Genomic DNA, 13,861 nt, shown 5'->3' on the forward strand with positions numbered 1-13,861 from the left:
ATAAATAAATTTAAAATAAAATCTCGAGAGGAACACTCCTACTAAATTTCATGAATCTAAATTCTAACTTATGTATTTTTAACCAATTTTTTTAAAATTTATTTATTTTGCAACTGTACGCAGTACAATAAGCAAAAGAGATGAGTGATAAGGATACCGCAAATACACATGTATAATATACAGGGTGTCCATTTTAAGACGGCTCAAATGCTTAAACAGTTGATCTGAGCAAAAAATGGTAGAGGAAAAATTAATTGCTAGTCACCTCTAGTTTCAGAATATGTGACTTGATTTTAGATTTCTGCCTGCATACGCGGCTGCCGCGCGACCAAAAGTGAGGGTTTGCAGTTGACCCCCATTTTCATGTACACAGTTTTAAAGAGTATAAAAAGTTATAAAAGAAACCGGAAACCGCAATTCGATATCTTTAAAATTAAAGGTGCTAGGCCATTTCAAAATCTGGTATTTATTAATCATATTTCAATTTTTTTAACTTGTTATCAAAGAGAAAGAAGAGCACGCGATAGGTTATTTTTATGTATTTTTTCATCCCCTTTCTAATAAAAATATTGCCAAGGCAGTAAAGCTAGTATTTTTCTCAATATCGGGAAGTAAGTCGTTTTCCGAGTGATTTTTCTAAGAAAAATCAAATGTTAAGAGCTTTAGATGTTCTCAAGCATACACAAAATGGCTAAAAAATAATTTTACATCTGTTACAAACAAGGTTTAATAATTTTTTGGTGATTTTGGGAGAGTTGGGATTAATTACCCAAAAAAAATTGGAAACCTCCTGCCACATATTTAAGTGATCAATATCTTTCATGTAAAGGATCAAACTTATTCCTTAATTTATCAAATAATGCACTTTACTCAACTTGTGAAGCTTGTGCTGTGCCTTTAAAAGTGCCTCCTCTGGCTCGCAAGCCAGGTTAGCCAGGAGGTTATCAGCTGTTCTCTGTATCTGAGAAGGCACAGTAAAAATGTATGATTTTTCTGAAAAATCAATGTTGATTTCCAGCTTTTGAGAAACAAATTTAACATCAGCACTTCCAGAATATTCTGCTGAGAGAATCTAATGATTTAGATAGAAAAGAGGGGGGTAAGGACAATTTCAGCGAGAGAATCGCCCCCCCCCCCCATGTGATTGTAGAAAAACGAACAAACACCCTTCATTTTTTGTTACAGATTTTAACGCCCTGCTCTAAATATAGAAACCCAATATGCTAAATAGCCGTGCCAGTTGGTCACACTTCCATTCACCGTGGTAAGAACACATTCTTCGTTGACCCCCCCCCCCCCCCGAGTATTTACAGCAGTATTTACACTAAATGATGTCCCTATCTAAGACTTCCCTCTTGTAGCCCAAGGTTATAATAGGGACTCGTGTAGTCTCCCCCTCCCTTCTCGCTCTATCTCTATCGCTCTCTCTCGTTTACATTTTGCATGATCTCTCATCGTCTGCAAGATCATCATCCCCTCTTTAACGCCTCTATCAGTCTGTCGGTCCACTACATCTCTAACGCGTTTAGAATTCCTCTTTTAATTCTTCACCATCCGCGGAGTTTTTCTTTTTGTTTTCTTCTTAATTTAATTTTAGTTTTAGAAATCAGTGTTTTTTTGTGTTATTTACAGTTTTTATGTGTGTGTGCATTTTTTACAGGAGCTCACAACAACAATATGCTGTTCAAACAATTGTGAGTACAATCATTTTTTTTTTTTTTTTGACACCCAATTAAATTGCTGAATTAGTAAAATAGTTAATTTCATTTTCAAAGAAAAAACGCTTTTTTGGGGGGAGTGATATCTTACAATTTAAAGTATAGACTGGGTCTAACTTCTCAGCAAAGCTAAGATAGTAGAGAAAATTAGTTAATACAATTTAAGTGCTAGAAAAATCATGAAACAATAATACAAAAAGAGAAAACCCAAAAAAAAGAAATTATTTTCTTTTAAAACAATTTTCGGATGAACAAAAAAAAAATTCTTACTAATTTTAAAAAGTAAAAGCAGAGGAAAAAGGAAAAACAAAAAAGAACATGAACATAGTTCAATATTATTATGTATGATAATGATATGCAAAAATAATGATAATGAGTGAATCATAAACAACAAGCAAATCATTATTATGTATATTTCAGTATGTGACAGTAATATTTTACCAAATGTTGACAATTTCTGGAATTCTAAAAAAAACCCTCCCCCATCAATTGGTAGCATTGTGGCGCCGATATTCTTTCATGCCTTTAACAAAAAGAAGCTGTGATAGGCGCCACAGTAGTCACGAGCGGTTATAGGCTAGACCCGCAATGCTGAGATGTATTGTTGGTTTAGTGGGTTCGATCCCCTGGGGTCTAGGCCTTGGATTCTATTTAATGGTTAATATGAGAAATTTACAGTAAAGTATGTTAGGCGGTTATAGGCTAGACCCGCAATGCTAAGATGTATTGTTGGTTTAGTGGCTTCGATTCCCCGGGGTCTAGGCTTTGGATTTTTATTTAATGGCTAATATGAGAAATTAGTAGTAAAGTATGTCAGGCGGTTATAGGCTAGACCCGCAATACTAAGATGTATTGTTGGTTTAGTGGATTCGATTCCCTCTGGTCTAGGCCTTGGATTTTATTTAATGTTTAATATGAGAAATTTTGTAGTAAAGTATGTTAGGCGTTTATAGGCTAGACCCGCAATGCTAAGATGTATTGTTGGTTTAGTGGATTCGATTCCCCGGGGTCTAGGCTTTGGATTTTTATTTAATGGCTAATATGAGAAATTAGTAGTAAAGTATGTCAGGCGGTTATAGGCTAGACCCGCAATGCTAAGATGTATTGTTGGTTTAGTGGGTTCGATTCCCTTGGTCTAGGCCTTGGATTTTATTTAATGGTTAATATGAGAAATTTACAGTAAAGTATGTTTGCTAGCCGCCTCCGTCCACTAATTGGTAGTTGGACGTAAAGCCCATCTGAAAAAAATAGGCAATTACTTTACTTATTTACTTTTAATCATCCAATCATATTCAAAGAAACTGGTTAAAATCCTTTTTTCGTGAATAACTATTCAAAAGAATTTATCATTTTCATGAAAAATTCGTTTTAGGACGATTTTCGGGTATGAATTAGGTATTGGCTTCTATTCTAATTTGTGAAGAAACTTTACGAGTTAAAACTTGTATGCGTGACAGGAAGTCATGTGAGTATATACAGCTGATTTTCTTTTAATAATTGGAGTTTTTCATTTTTACAAAAATATTTGCTAGAAATATTTGTAAATAGATTTGAGAATAACAAGATTGCTGTTTTTTTTTTGTATATAAATGATAACATCTGATTTGCCAAATCACGTCAGCTGTGATAACTCCAATCAGCTTCTTTTTGATAATGAGATTATGCAACCAGTAAGAGGAAACAAATAATAAAATTCTTAACTAAAAAGAGAGAGAAAAAAATTAAATACCGAGGCCCAAAAGGGCCAACTGAAGTCAAGTTATGTCCTTGAAGGATGTGATTTATTTGCAAAATAAAATCCCCCTTTATAGTGTGTTTTTCTTTTTAATTTCTCTTACTCTGTAAGAGGCGGTGGGCTAGCCACTTTTTAGCTTATCTTGTGGCTAATAAAGTGGCTCAGGCGTGTGGCTAGTTTCTACTAGCCACTCCAGCCACCCCTGCCACTCCTTTCTTAGTTAGTTGCCACAATAAAAGAATTCCGTGGCCTGCTAAAAAAAATTCAAGAGAAACCCTCCCCCCGTAGTTTTTCCTGAAATTTCAAGAGAACCCTGACTTTGCAAGACTTTGTTTACTAAATATCACTTCCTCCTGAACACTAAAAGGAAGGAGGTTTTAAAACTGGCGGCCCCTTAGGTAATTTTTTTGTGGTCCTCCCTCAATGTTCTGAAATAGAATGAAAAAAAAAATTGTTATGAAGAAAATATCGCTTAGGTGGGGCGGGGCCATCAAGGCAATACCGCACACAACAATTCCCTTCCATTGTTAACCCTTTTTAGCTACTGAAGAAGACGAGTATTCACTTGGCCCCTGAGTGCCTTCTTACCTGGACGCTTCCCGGCCGTGTACAAAACACGTTCGCTCAGTTCTGGCGATGTTTGGAGAAGCGATATGTCTGCCATTCTCAAGTGGAATTCCAGAATAATTCGGTTTTAAAAGGCAAAAAGAAGTAGGAATTCCCAAAATATTTTCTTAAGTTCTCAGGCTTTGAACCCCAGATATAGCAAAACTTACACAAGAAAATCGCTGGCCAAGTTTCGGGTGAAAAAAAGGGTAATTTTAGTTTTATAAATACCAATTATGGTGCTTTGATAATCCCATCCATATTCCAGAATCCTCACTACAGAATATAAATTTAACAAAAATTTGTAAATGTGATGTGTGGCCCACGTGAATCTTGCTTGTAGCAAGAATTGGCTCCTTGCTTTTGACACCCCTGACATAAGGCCCTTTACAAAGGAAGTTGACATGTCTGTTCAGAGGATTCAATTTGTAAATTAGAAAAAGTTATTATGAGCGAATTACCTGTTCCGTTATCTCTTTCTTACGCCATTAAATGAATTTCTTTTTCAAGCAACAGGCCATTCCATTTTATCTCGCCTCATTCGAGCACTCCAGTTCGGCAATTCCTTCTACACACACCATTTTAACCATCTACTCTTGGTCTTAAATTGTTCTAATTAGTTCCCTAATTTAATAATTATGATTATATCTTGAGTTAATGCTAGCAATTAAAATTCCTAATTATTATTTTTAACTTTTACTCTATTTAGACGTTCAGCTTTCCTAATTGAAATCCTAAATTAACCATTTCTGCCTACTAATTGTTAGCTACCTTTATTCCATTTCTACGTGGTTATTACTAATATCGTTTAGCTCATCCACTGCGACATCACAGCCTCTGTGATGCCTATTTTTCAGGCGGGCTTTACTTCCAATTACCAAATTAGGTATCGTGGACGGAGGCGACTAGTAAACATATTTTACTATAAATTTCTCGTATTAAACATTAAATAAAATCCAAGGCCTAGACCCCGGGAATCGAACCCACTAAACCAACAGTACATCTTAGCATTGCGGGTCTAGCCTATAACCGCCTAACATACTGTACTACAAAGTTCTCATATTAACCATTAAATAAAATCCAAGGCCTAGACCCCGGGAATTGAACCCACTAAACCAACAATACATCTTAGCATTGCGGGTCTAGCCTATAACTGCCTAACATACTGTACTACAAAGTTCTCATATTAACCATTAAATAAAATCCAAGGCCTAGACCCCGGGAATTGAACCCACTAAACCAACAATACATCTTAGCATTGCGGGTCTAGCCTATAACCGCCTAACATACTGTACTACAAAGTTCTCATATTAACCATTAAATAAAATCCAAGGCCTAGACCCCGGGAATTGAATCCACTAAACCAACAATACATCTTAGCATTGCGGGTCTAGCCTATAACCGCCTAACATACTTTACTGTAAATTTCTAATATTAACCATTCAATAAAATCCAAGTCTTAGACCGGAGGAATAGAACCCACTAAACCAACAATACATCTTAGCATTGCGGATCTAGCCTCTTAACCGCTCGGCTATCGTGACGCCTACATGATTGGATGATAAGTATCAATTATGACTCAAATTTCCGGAGTTTGAAGTAACTATGTGAGTTAGAAACTTGAGAATAGTAAGAGGATGTCGCATGCGTGTATTCTGGGATCCCAGAAACATGTACTTCCGGCTTAAAGATAATTTCAAAGATTTGATACTAATTCTTACTTGATTTTAAAAAGAATAAATTTAAATTTGCACGATACAACAATAATAATTTGAAATACTAAAATAATTTAGCATTAAAAATTCTCACGACAAAAAAGCAACTACATATGTCTGTCTGTAGGATAACTCAGGTAATAGTTGTGGTAAAATCAAGGTCAGATACAAAGTATGCAAAGTTTCCTCCTAGAAGGGGGAAAGGGAGTAGACTGTCTAAACAGCACACGTGACTAAAAGCTAACGTCCTGATGTTCATCTCTTTGTGACCACCTGTTTCCTTTGTGGGTGTCCAATGTCCAGAAATCCTTGGTATTTCCGTTAGTACTCACTCCACTGGATGTTATTAAACCGGGCAAAGTTGTTAAGGTCAAAGATGTTACTGGGTTTTTCTTTTTACAAAATATGAGTAAAGTTAGGCCAGGAAAAGTATGGTAATATCCTCTTTCCTCGAGGAGCTAAACACAAATACTTCCGGTGATATCTAAATTTTTTAAAAAAAAATAAATCATATCATCCCAAAAAAACTCACTTCAGGCACAATATTATTTCTCCTCAAAAAAAAAGAAAAAAAAAAGTTACGCTTTTTGTAGACATTTTTGACTTCCTGTTTTAAGTACGAGAAGGAAGTGCCATCGAATCAAATAACAGTTAATACGTTTACACCGGAAATACGTTTTTTTGGGACTTCCCATTTGTAACAAGGTTAGTAGTATGTGTACGCAAACTCTAGCTCAAAATAACTAAAATCACCACTAAACGGAAGGTTCCAACTTTAGTATACTTTTACGTATAAAGTACCACCTGCATGTGACATCCTAAATTTAACTTAATGAAGACAAACTGTGCGATACTTGTTCCGATTCCTGGCCGAGCCCTTTTGATTTTATTTTAGGACTATATCGTGAGAAATTGAAAAAAATAGGAAGTACGGCAGTAAAACCTAATTTGATGGTTTCATTAAAAGCCCAGCTGAAAAAAAAGCAAATAGACACTACTTTGTTTACAAGTTGAAAGCTTAATGAAACAAAGTCGCGTTAAGCATCCAATCCTAACTAAATCCTTGGTGCTAGATTAAAAAATAAAATTAAAAATATTTAAAAAAAAGGAAAAAGTGGCATGTGAAATTATTTTCAAGAATTAGGAGATGTGCTATCTAAAGATTGCCCAATGTCGCATCCAGGAAGTACTTACTACCAACCTAACAACTAAAATTCCCATGATCTAACCGGAACGTCTAGAAATAGACGAAGTACGTTGTCTCACTTCCAACAGTGACCACAGAGATAAATTAACTGTTCTGGTATTTTCCACTTAATATATCTATAATAAATAGATTGCTTTGACCTAAAATTTCCATGATAGTTCCTAAATATCTGTATGTAGTTTTACATTATTTACAAAACTAGGAAAAAAATGTAGAAATTATTTTCTATGAAAAATCTTTGTAGAACCTGCATTCTTTGTGGTAGAATTTTATTAATAGAACTAGGTGGTAGAAATTTAAATTATACTGAAGAGGTACTTTAGAGGACATCAACGTTTTTATGAAAAATATTACATTTAAATGTATGAACATTGGACAAGTAGTAAGTAGTTTACAAAAAACAAAAACAATAAAGTCGTGTCATTTTAAAACAAAATAAACGTTTTATCAGATGGAAAATAGAAAATTCTTTTTATAAGTAAGAATTATTAAATTGTTTACATCAATTTTACGTAATATTTTTTTCAAATTTATTATTTCTATTATAAATTGGAATAAGAACGTCAGACGAAGATGAACGTGGTCAGCTGCTGTGCTATCTTTTAATAGCGAATTAGGCCACCTACTACAACAATTATTCCCATCCTAAGACGCAGTAAAAATGACGTACATGACGTAGGCATGTTTGCTGACAGTAGAGTGCACTTAACATTCTGCATGTTTAACAAGAGTGATGTAATAAACATCTTGTGCAATTAGCATTCGTAAGTATGTTTATCGCATTAGAAAATCTATAGTGCAACTATTCGTTACACTGAATAAGAAATAGTATTTAACTAATATAGACAAAAATGTGGAAGATTACTGGAGGTAAATTTTGATGGGTTAAGGTCAAGATGGAGGTCAGGATACTGTAGGTGATCTCTGGGATTGAGGTCTGAAGGCATGGAAAAAATAAGGATATAAAATAAGGATATAAATAAAAAAGTAAGGGTAGCTGATTAACATTTCACTTCCGTTACCTTAATGGTGACGTCACAATGTGATAGCAGGGACTTAGTATTTAGAGGAAATAGGTTTTTTGTCTAAGGGGCAAAGACACTTGATTTAGAACCGATGTGGGAGATCTCTTGGGAATTGGCTTCCAGTTTGAGAAGAACGCACCTACTTCCGTCTTTAAGAACTAATATTAAGGGCAGGACTAGATGTATCATCTAGGGTCGCTGGAATTTGGAAAATAGAAAGTAAAAATCAGTAGAAATAGAGAGAATTGGGTTCCAGTATGACCAAAACACAACTACTTCAGTCTTTAAGACAGTGATGTGGGAGACCTCTTGGGAAGTGGTAGGAAATCCGGCAAGAACCTGACGGCTGTTTCCGAGAGGAATCTCCTCCTCCTTTCCACTAGTAGCCCCTTGGAGCATTTGAACTGGAGAGGTAGTTTCTTGGGGATAATGTGGGTCATACAAGTTCTTCCCGGGATAGCCACTGCTGGACAGTGCGGACGGAACTCTTCAAAGTGGTCTTAATCTGGTCTTATGCATTCTTCAAAAGCACGACAGATCGGAGAGCAACTCCAGTGGGTATTTGCCACTGTAGATGGCTTCTGCCACTGTGGAGACTTAAGCAGAAAGAGAGAAAACGTCTTCTATACTCGGTCAGATTGCACAGTAATCGCTTCTTTGCGATAAGAAGTATCTGCACTCGGCCAGCACCAAAAGAGATAATACACCAAAAAATCTGGTAAAAAAAGGCTAAGTTAGCCACTTTCTGTTCATGCTAGGCTTGATTAAACAAGATCTTCTGTGCAGATTGAGTCTAGGAAGTTGAGGAAGTTAAGCTGCTTAAATGAAGGCGATGTAAATTGCTGCTCCATTGGAATAAGATCTCTGGCAAGTTTGAGATGAGAGCAAAACAAAAAAAAACGACTAGTTGGTTGAATCCTGGAGAGAGGTAGCTCTGTATCGGTTCAGACTATTCAAGCCACTGGAACAATAAGCCTCCAAGACAGCAGAGCTTTGGTGTACAGGAACGGACTCTTACTTCTTAAGAAGCTATCCGAGTAATCAGTAACTTACGGTTACCCTAGTGATTTGGTAACTCTCTCCTTCTCTTCCCATGATAAGGAAGTAAGAGGAAGTAGAAAAGAAAAAAGGGTCACTACCTTCCTCTTTGATATCCAGCAAAAGTACATCCGGTTTAAGTACAAAGTTTAGAAGTTGTTGGAGAAGAAAAACAGGAAACAGGAAAGTTTCCTAATTTTGTAAAGACATAACCTTAACAGTTTAGCTAGTTCATAAACCGGAAGTTTAAATTTCTTAATTAGATTTTTTTTTGTCCTGTTCTTATAGTATAACGCCAGCAAAATAATAAGATCTTAGGAGAAGAAAGAAGAAGAGAAACTTTTAGTGAAGAAGAAAACACACAATGTATCCCCAGGGAGCACACCGTTGCAGGTATCGATCATCTTGCTCTAATTACGTGTAGCAAACAATGTAGGGATCAAATGTATTATCTCCCAAAAAAAAGAGACACACCTTTCCCAGCCACCCTCTTAAAAATAACTTTGACAGTTACTTTTACATTCTCTTTAGTAAGTAAGAGAAGTTGTGGTAATCTTGCAGATTTGCACCGGAAATCTAATAATTTTGATACTCCTGATTACAAAAAAAAAGATAAAAAAAAGAAGGTTTATTTCACAACTTAATCTTCTAACTTAACTCTCTCTTTCTTCAATTTAAAACTACCTATTGGCAACAAGTAATTCTGATTACGTAAAATACATAAATAGAATAAAGTACAAGAATCGAATGAGGGCTATCCAACGATGACCAACATTAAAAGGCTAACATAGGAGGAACCGATAAAGTGAAGTTTGGAAAGCTATCGATGCTTCAGCCTTCGAGGAAGATTAGAGCGAAGAAGTAGTTGTATATGAACGGAAGTGCGCTGGGAAAGTCTGGACCATAAAAAAAAACACCAGGAAAACAGAGAATTGCACTAAACTTTGACCAAACAGCTGTTTTTGCCGTCGCTTTTCTGAGGAAAACTGACGTGAATTTCCATCTAGTCTAGACAAAGACTACTAATTCTGTTTTTTTTTTACTCCTAATATTTGAAGACAAAACTACATAGATCAAGAACTGTCACATTAATTGGGAAAATAGAACGTAAAGAAGTACTAGAAAAACAAGAAATTGCCTTCAGATCCAGACCAGAAAGCTGATTCTGTGGTCTATGAAAGCTAATAATTATCCCATTCAGTTAAGAACAAATATTAAGGCCAGGACTATATGTAACATCTAGCGTGGCTTGAATTTGGGAAACCGAAAGTAAAAATCAGTGGCAAAAGAGAGAATTGGCTTCCAGTTTGACAAGAACGCTCCTACTTCTGTCTTTAAGAACTAATATTAAGGCCAGGACTAGATGTAACATCTAGGGTCGCTTTAAATTGGGAGACCGAAAGTAAAAATCAGTGGAAAAAGAGAGAATTGGGTTCCAGTTTGACAAGAACGCACCTACTTCAGTCTTTAAGAACTAATATTAAGGCCAGGACTAGATGTATCATCTAGGGTCGCTTGAATTTGGGAAACTGAAAGCAAAAAACACTGGAAAAAGAGAGAATTGGCTTCCAGTTTGACCAAAACGCACTCACTTCTGTCTTTTAAAATTTTTGAAAGAAAATGAAGAAAATTAAGCCGAACATCCGGGAAATAACTCCATGTAACTAGGCTGCAGTATAGTACAGGAAAAGCGACTAATTTAATTGTTACCCTAGCGGAAAACTTTTGAAGAGGTTCCGACTGTTTGGGTGCAGAAAAGCAATTAAAGTAATCAATGCGAAAAACTGATTTATTGTACAATTATTCTCAATAAACCTTTTCAACTACAAAAATACTGTTGAAGTCGAAAAGTCGACGGAAAGGTCCCATATTTATTTGAATGGTTGAAAGTTCAGCCCTCTATTCACCAGTGCCCTTATCACCAGTCCTATAATTGGTTGAATGATTAGTGCCCTAGTATTGATCTACTATAAACCAGCTGCCACAAAAGCTAGTCCTTCCTTAACCAATCCATTTGTCCCTACGTAAATTTTGTACGTAAACATACATATTTTGAAGTAAAAAATCACACTACTTTTTGTTACTTAGTATATTCAAGTTTCCGACTTGTAAAGTTACTTTTAAACTCAAGAACCTTTGAGTCATGTTTACCTCTTACCAACATTAGGTATACGAGGGTCGTTTGAAAAGTCCGTGCAAAGTCAGAGAGATAGCACTACTGGCGCGTATCGAGGTTATGTTTAGTTAGTAGCATCTCTTGGAAGAACACACACCAAGATTCAGCCAGATCGGTCTATTTCTTTGTGTTTGGCATTCGTTTGAATCGAGGAAGTCAAGTGATTTTCAAAAAATGGACGAAAAAGAATTTCGTGTGTTGATTAAACACTACTTTATGAAAGGCAAAACGCCTCGAATGAACAGGTACATAATATTTTGCATCAACATTTGGACATGACAAAGCTATCCGCAAGATGGGTGCCGCGATTGCTCACGCTTGACCAAAAACTAAATCGAGTGAAGTGTTGCAAGGACGGTTAGCAGCTGTTCCAGAAGAATCCGCATGACTTTAAGCGTCGTTTCGTCACTGTGGATGAAACATGGATACATCACTACACTCCTGAGACCAAAGAACAATCTAAACAATGGGTTACCAAGAGGAAATTAATTGAAATAGGGTTCCAACTCATTTCACATGCCCCCTATTCTCCACACTTGGCTCCCTCGGACTACTATTTGTTCCCCAATATGAAGAAATGGCTGGCGGGAAAAAGATTTTATTCAAACGAGGAGGTGATTGCAGAAACGAATGGCTATTTTTCAGACTTGGACAAATCCTATTATTCGGAAGGGATCAACAAACTAGAGCAGCGTTGGACGAAGTGTATAAGCCTAAAAGGAGACTATGTTGAAAAATAAAAAAGGTTTACCCCAAAAAATTAAGTAGTTTTTATTTTTGCACGGACTTTTCAAACGACCCTCGTACAGTGTAAACCCTTAAGTTACACTGATAATGTTAACTTAGAGGAAAGCCAACTCTACAATAATTTTCTATGAAAAATGATAAAATTATTAAAAAACGTTGAATTAAGAGAAAACTGAAAGTGATATTTTATTATTCTAATTTTTCTTTCGTCAACATCTTAAGTTATTGGCACCCGGTGCTTTTTTCAGTGCACTACCGTCCTCCGGACAGTGTTCTCTTGTTGCAAACAATATTGTCTATGACCGGAAAGCGAGCTGTAAGAAGCTCCTAGGAAGAAAAAAAAATCTGAGGGTCAGCCGCTGGATTCGAACCCGGGTCCTCCGCGTGGGAATCCAATACGTTAAACATATAGCTTAGCCCTTCCCTGAGATATTTTATTGTTTATCATACTGTGTGGTTAACCATAACATCAATTTCCAATATGATCCAATATAAACTAAGTAAATGAAACAATGAAAATTCAAAATGTAATTACAGGTTAGGCTGAACTACCAGACAAGGTAGTTGTTGGTAGCAGTTGTTGTTACCTTTCAGGTCAGATGTGAAAGAGAAGAAGAAGGACAATCTCTTTATCCACCCCAATAGTACACTTACGACGTTAACCTTCCGAAAGTTAGAGATCTCTGTATAAAAACCAAAGAAAAAGAAAAGGAAAAAAACCCTTTTTCATTTTAGAAAGGAATCTGTCTGGTGCGGTCAGGGACTTAACTACAAAGTCAAGTTGATGGGAGGGGGGGAGGAGGAGAAAAAAAGAACTAACACAAAGTCTGGCCTATTGGATAGCCGCACTGCCACAGACTGGTGTTCATTTCAGAACTGCCCCCCGCACATGAAATATTATATCTGCAATAAGAAAACTCTCTAGAGGCCTTTTTTAAGAATTTTATATTTTATCTACAAGGTAATCAAGTTTTTTAATTTTTTATACAGATTTAATTCAATATTAACAACAATCAATTGTTAATGTTAAATATCTCACGAACTATAATCACTAAAACGCTGCCATTTGTACTACGTATACAGCTAACTTTTCTCTATATTTTGGTAATAGAATCACTCAAATCTGATCAATAGAAACCGAGGTATAAGTGATTGAAGTTTGTACGAAGTCGAAAACCTCTAAAATTTAACCTCAGATATCTCTTAAAGTATTACGTCTACAACAATGCAATCTATACCACTTATAAAGCTCTCTATACTCTACAATGCGGTAAAGAAATCGTTCAATTCTGAAAAATATGAAAAGAGATATAAACGTTTAAAATTGGGAACGAATTCGAAACGTATTAAAAACGTCGAAAATTCAATCTCGAATATCTCACGAACTATTAACACTAAAACGCTGCCATTTGTACTACGTATACAGCTAACTTTTCTCCATATTTTGGTAATAGAATCACTCAAATCTGATCAATAGGAAAAAAGGTATAAGTGACGGAATTTTGAACAAAGTCGTAAACCACTAAAATTTAACCTCAGATATCTCTTAAAGTATTACGTCTATAACAATGCAATTTATAAAGCTCTCTATACTCTACAATGCGGTAAAGAAATCGTTCAAATTCTGATAAATATGAAAAGAGATATAAACGTTTAAAATTGGGAACGAATTCGAAACGTATTAAAAACGTCAAAAATTTAATGTTACATATCTCACGAACTATTATCACTAAAACACTGCCATTTGTACTACGTATACAGCTAACTTTTCTCTATATTTTGGTAATAGAATCTCTCAAATCTGATCAATAGAAACAGAGGTATAAGAGATTGAAGTTCTAACGTAGTCGAAAACACCCAAAATTTAACCTAGATATCTCTTAAAGTATTACGT

General features: G+C 35.7%; 1 protein-coding gene across 1 annotated transcript in view; it reads left to right on the forward strand.

Moving 5' to 3' along the window:
* The first annotated feature begins 1,662 nt into the window (after positions 1 to 1,662).
* Ndae1 (Na[+]-driven anion exchanger 1) overlaps positions 1,663 to 13,861 on the forward strand; it is a 204,693-nt gene continuing 192,494 nt past the window's right edge. The window contains exon 1 of the mRNA XM_074130750.1: positions 1,663 to 1,694. Within this exon, the coding sequence (XP_073986851.1) occupies positions 1,678 to 1,694 (17 nt within the window). The 5' untranslated portion in view covers positions 1,663 to 1,677. The remainder of the gene's footprint in view (positions 1,695 to 13,861) is intronic.

Source organism: Rhodnius prolixus, unplaced genomic scaffold, assembly GCF_049639745.1.
Source record: "Rhodnius prolixus isolate KJV_2025 unplaced genomic scaffold, Rpr scaffold_4, whole genome shotgun sequence".
Lineage (NCBI taxonomy): Eukaryota > Metazoa > Arthropoda > Insecta > Hemiptera > Reduviidae > Rhodnius > Rhodnius prolixus.